The 6,108-nt window shown below is 42.1% G+C and overlaps 1 protein-coding gene across 1 annotated transcript; it reads left to right on the top strand.

Annotated features, from left to right (window-relative positions):
- The first annotated feature begins 4,269 nt into the window (after positions 1 to 4,269).
- LOC128787454 (uncharacterized) lies at positions 4,270 to 5,441 on the top strand. The gene is made up of 2 exons (XM_053941618.1): positions 4,270 to 4,520; positions 4,815 to 5,441. Exons 1-2 carry the CDS (start codon positions 4,472 to 4,474, stop codon positions 5,420 to 5,422), a joined length of 657 nt encoding a protein of 218 aa, XP_053797593.1. The 5' UTR covers positions 4,270 to 4,471; the 3' UTR covers positions 5,423 to 5,441.
- The last annotated feature ends 667 nt before the right edge of the window (positions 5,442 to 6,108 follow it).

Here is a 6,108-nt window from a genome sequence, read left to right as displayed (position 1 = left end):
CAGCCACTTCCAAATCTCTGTAAAAATTAGTCATTTCTCCACCTTCTCTTCGTGGGAAATTGTGGGGGCAAAAAAATAATGTTCTTTAGTCCAAGTTCAAGCAGAAACACAGAAATTCAGAAATAAATTCTGAACATTGGACTGCTTAAATTTTTATTTAACACATTCCAGTGGTCTCCTCCCCTCTCCTGGTGTGAAAGAAGAGCAGATTATCAGATGACCACAGATGCACACAGTGACTTACCCAGGAACAGGCCAGGAGACCTGAACATGACATGAACATCCCAAATTCCACAACAATCCACCTGCTTTGGGACTGTTTTCCCCAACTGCTCCAAGACATTTAGGACACTGCAGGTTGGTAAACCGCTACAGTTAAAGGAGAACAGAGTTGATTCCCAGAGCTGTAACATTTTCCTAGAAGGAGCAGATTTTTAAGAGCCACCCCCATCACAGGTGAGAAGCTTAGTTAAATGCCTTGCAGTGTTGAAAGACCACATCAGATTCTACCTCTTACCATCAGATTTCTACTCACTCCCATACTACTTAGGCTTCATTCCCTGCTAGATTTTGGGTAACCATATAAAGAACAGAAAAAAATGTCCTCTTCTTTCAACAAGTTTTCTTAACCCCACAGAAAGGTGAAGAGAATGTGCAATAAATGCCTAATGTTCTTTCAAACATGATTGAGCAGTACAGATATGTTAGTGCGGTGCTGCATATCCATCTGTTATGTATCACCTGAAAACAAAGAGAAATTTAAATGTGAAGTATGTCTAGCTTTGGTGAAAATAAATTGGATTTTATATGGTATGAGAGACACAGGTAAAAGCTAATACCAATGTATTACAGTATTTAGTAGCTGAGCAGTCTATTAATAATTCCTTTAAAAGTTGCAGGAATCTTTGCTACAATTAACCTTAAGCAATTGTCTCAGGGCATAAATATTAACATATAATATTTGAAGGCAACAAAAAGCAATATGCAACATCACCTATGAAAGGACATTTGGTGACCACTGCTAAAGAAGTGAACTACCTCATTTTCTGACTAAAAAGTTTTAAAAATTGAAAAATGTTTTAAAATTCTTCCACACCACTTTTGGTTTTTCCAAAAGTTGCCTAAACAATTTAATCTTTCTCGAGCTGCAAACCCATCTAGAAGGGACTCACCAGGCAGCAGGAAAAGAGAAACTATGGCAATGGCTGGGTCAGCAACTACAGGAATGATGTCGCTTCCCAGACTTTCCATGGAAAGTAATGGTTTCTCTTTTGCAGCAAAAAAAGGACATTCTAATGGTTCCAAACAAAACAGGGCTCAGCTCAACTACAGCACTCAGGTTTTGCTTAGAGGATCTATTAAAAAAGCAGTGAAACATCATCCCAGCTGTAACTTGCTGTTGTTAAGAGATACTTAAAAAAAAACATGCAGAGTGTACTTCAAAGTGCTTCTTAGATGAAAAATTACCCCATTTTGGAGCAAGCTTTAGATACTATGACGATGAATTTAATAACCTATCATTTACTAGTCAAAACAAGAATTTGTTATCAAGATTCCTGCACAATTACCTTTGTCTACAAAATTCAAGATCCTTTATGCTTCCGTGCACCATCACTGACATTATCCAGATAATAAAAACCATGTTGAAAACTCCCCAGTGGCTGGTTTTTCATGTGAACCATAAATAGATAATATTAAAAGGAAAAAAACAACTGAAGATTATATAAATTTGGAGAAACCTGCAGGATAATGGGGGCAATATCTACTGTTTTGACTACAAAATTCGCTAAATAATACACATTGTATACAGATGTGGAGAGAGACATTAAATAAAAAGAAAAAATTTTTTCTTAAAAAAAGCACAGCTTAGTGTTGGTTCTCTTTTTCCAAAGGAAGCTTCACTTCTTGAAAGCTGTGAGAGATGTGTGAATGCTCACCCATTTATAGGGCTAGCTTTTAATTTTTATGTGTTAGACAGTTTCTTTACTTTCTGTAATTCTTCTGTAAATTTCACACACAAAGAAAAGTTAGTTCCCCAAAACAATTACTTCAAAGAAGTTTGCAACCACTCAATATACTCCACACAAAGTACAGGCATGGTCAGACTTTCATTTTTCCACAGTTCAGGCTCAGATCAGAAAACACATACACTGAAGTCTCTCAAAGTTTCATCTGAGTCAAAGCACAATTGCAACAGCCATCAAATATTTGAAGATATTTAAAAGTCACATGCAGTACCCAGCTACTTAAAAAATTCTTAAATTAATTATTATGTAAAAGATTGCTGATATATTCACTTGATCTTATTTAAGTTAACCAAAACTCCAATGCACAGATTGTATGCTATAATGTGTATCATTGAAAATATTTCTGAAAAACCTCTGAAATAATAACAGTTTCACCTGGTTTTGAAAATGCTTTCACCAAAATGTACATCATGTCCTTGGCTAACCACAACAGCTAAAAGGCATAAAGCAACAGAGAATTTTATTATGACCCATGTGCCCATAAAACAAAAGTGCAGGACATCTGGAACAAGTTTGATACTATCTGAACCTGGGGTTTAGACAAACCCCTTACAAGTGAAGGCACATGAAAACCATGGACCTAAAAACAGTCCATGCTCTGAAATGTTCCAAACTTTTGACATTGAGAGCTGCATTCCAGCTACATACACTTCTTGAAATTCAACAATCTGCAATAACAAGATGATTTTACACTAAGAAAATTTACTCTTCATCACAAAACCACAAGTGTTTCATTCCTTAAATCACAGACATGCATCACCATATTCTTTGGCTATGGGTGCCTGCCCTTTAGCTCTCCTAATGTTTGTCCCAGCCACCTTCCACAAACTCTACCCCATCATCCCCACCACACAGAGACAGCCCAGTTGCCCACTGGCAAATAGATATTTATACATACTTAGACACCATGAGGCAAAAGGCCAGTCCACGTGCTCTTGTTTCCTGTCTTCCCACTTCCATGTGAAGTTTAATATGATGATGGTTTCCATTTTTAGAGGGCAATTTTCTGAACTACTATACAGATCTGAATCATCAGTAAATAACCATGTCTTTAGCTTGGCATCAGCTCTCTTCTCCACAGCACTCAACTTCTTTCTTGCCCTAATGATTTCTCAGCCATAGTTTTCCCCAGACTCTGATAATACTAAATTTAGATCACCACAGATATTTTTTATTATATTCTCTGGCATCTTTGCACTACAACCATTGCCTTACATTAGCTTAACTCTATTATTCCCATAGCTCTTTTTCCAAGAGAGCTCTGACATCTAATTATGTGAGCTAATAGATAAGAAAAAAACCCTTTTTTTTTTCAGATGCTCACATGAATATAGTCATATTGTTAAATAGATTTCATCTACTTTCATTCACATATGTCTTTTCAAAAAGTAACTGAAATGGGATAGTTTAGTCTTCATTAGTATTCAGGTTTACAAACTGATCTTTACACAGGAAAATGTAGTGATCCTCAGGAGTTTTTGACACATATTAAATTGTTAAAAAAATTAACAAAATCTTGACCAAAACATTGTTTCCTATTTCTGGAATTAAGTCAGATGCAAAGAGCACTGAAGACAAAGCTTCTTTCTAACATATTTCAAAGGACTCTGAATTAGACTATAAGTAACAACCTGCTTTAACTTTAGTTTCATGTTTTTTTGTACATTTAAGCTATTCAACAACCACAATTCTTTGATAATGACAGAAATAATAATAATAATAATAATAATAATAATAATAATAATAATAATAATAATAATAATAATAATAACAACCCTTTGTTAGCAATTACTGATTTTTAGTCTACATCTCTGTCCATTTCTAAACCTACCACAGTAAAAACTACTTTTCAGCTTGGTCTAACCGGACAATTTTTCTAAGATTCAGACTTGAGAAAACTATGTAACAAAGGACCAACTTTGAATTCTCTTAACATAAACGGCTTAAAAATAAGGAAATACTTCAGGCTTGACAAGTCCCCCCGGGTCTTATGGGGGGACAATCATCACTGATGACCTGTAATAAGACCTAAGCCTACTCAAGCCCATCAACCTGCTGATGAACCTGTTCCCATTTCTGCTCTTCCCACCATAGCCGTGCCTGACATCAACAAAGTCCCTGCCAGCACCCACAAGGACACCCTCCCCAAATCCGGAGAGCGGGTCACGCATAGATCAGTGATTGTGAGGTCACAGGGACTGGCGCGACATCATCACCCAGGCCTAAGGTGTAAAGATTGCTGTGCATCAACACACCTTGCAGAGTCGAGGAGACGATCGCTGAGAAGGAGCTTGCCCAAGGCTACTACTGAGCGAGTTTTGGTGCCTCTGAGGCAGTTCATACGCATCTCTCTTCACTCAAGGAAGGATTGGTACGCTTTGTCAGGAGGAGAAAGGCCGACAGTGTTGCGGCCCAGACCCTCCAGGCATTCCTCCATACCCACAATGGTGAAGCAGAACGCTGCTGAGAAGCGTCCTCCTGGGAAGGAGCAAGGTGAGAGCCAAGTCTCCCTCCCCACAGCTCCCCACGGCTGGCAGAGGGGAAGTGGCCAAGAGCAGCAGAAAGGGGAAGCAGGAGCTCTGCAGAATGACCCCAGAGTAGGGTCCCTTCTCTCATGGGCCAGTGGAGCCAGGCTGGGCTGTGGGCAATGGCGCTTCCCCTGCACTTTAGCCAGCCCAGCAGGGACACATCCTGCAATCCTGCAGGGACATTTCCTGAGCCCTGCAGAGGTGCTCACACCACCTGCCCTCTCTCTCTCTCCAATGTGCACACTGTGTCACCGGGCAGAGGCAGATGCAAAGAGCAGCAGCCGCCTCTCCGGACAGCCCAGGCCGGACAAGATTCGTCGCCGTTCATGGAGACAGCGAGTGCAAGACTCAGGCATCAAGACAGGAAAACCCATACGGCTCAACCGCGTGCCACTGCTGCGTGCTGAGACCAGCAGCCTCAGAACCACCACTCAGGAGGTGTCAGGGCTGTCCCAGGGCGTGGTGCCGGTCAGCAGCAGCAGCAAGAGCTGCAGCTCGCCCTGCCGAAAGCAGGCCTTGAAGCGAGGCCACCCACAGGGAGCCAGAGAGCCACAGGCACCCGAGAGCCCGCTGGCAAAGCGCCGCAGGATGGACGATGTGCCAGCCCAGAGCGCCAAGACCAGCAGCTTCAGCACCAGCAGCCAGGTGGCATCGAGGCTGTCCCAGGACTCTCAGTCATCCAGGAGACAAACAGCCCCATACAGACCACCCTGGCTCTTCCTCCACCCCCAGCCTGGGCCAATTCGTATGAGGCACATCTGGCAGCAACAACGGCGAGAGAAAAAGCCCTACAGTCGTCCTCAAAACCAGAGCAGGACCAGAGGAGCATCAGTCCCTGGTCCTCGCCCCCCTCACCCCTCAAAATAAAATTTTCTGTTTGTTTGAACTGGGAGATGCCACATTCCTTTTTCCAGTCATCTCACGGCCTCCTGCAGCTGATCTCCAAATAGAGGCCCCAAGTTCAGTGAGACACTCCAGCATGTGTGTGCCCTCAAGGACTCAACCTGTCCCATGGCAACACCCAGTGTCACAATGTCCCATGGCCTGGAGATACCAGCCCTGCTTCTGCCAGGGAAAAACCAGAATGGTGCAAAAGAGGAGTGGAGATTTTGCAAGCATTCCTGGCTCAGACAGCATCAGTGGAAGGGCACAGCTCTGCCTGCTGCAGGCACCCAGGAGGGAAAATCATGGACGCATCCAGATTATTCCTCTCCCAACCTAGCCCAGGCACAGTTCAATCTACCATTGCTGCCACTGGGGTAGCACATACCAGCCTGGAGAGTAACTGGGATAAGAGAGAGTAACTTCCCAGCATCAGTGTAGCTGATGCTGGGAAGGCAAAACTAAACCCAGTCCCCCCCCAGTAAAAATACACTGCACTTGAAAAAAATAGCCAACACCCTCCTGTTCTCTGCAAATGGGAAAAAAAAAAAAGTATAAAAAAATTAAACAGGTTTTGGAGAAGATAAAGACAAGACTACGTGAGGCTGTAAAAGACTGTACAAGTTCTGAGAGGAAAATTAGTAGGAAATCCCTTCTCACTGTTATTAAAA

The sequence above is a fragment of the Vidua chalybeata genome, chromosome 4 (genome assembly GCF_026979565.1).
Source record: "Vidua chalybeata isolate OUT-0048 chromosome 4, bVidCha1 merged haplotype, whole genome shotgun sequence".
Taxonomy (NCBI): domain Eukaryota; kingdom Metazoa; phylum Chordata; class Aves; order Passeriformes; family Viduidae; genus Vidua; species Vidua chalybeata.
The sequence above is the reverse complement of the archived record's forward strand: the minus strand, read 5'-3'. Positions and strand labels throughout refer to the sequence as shown.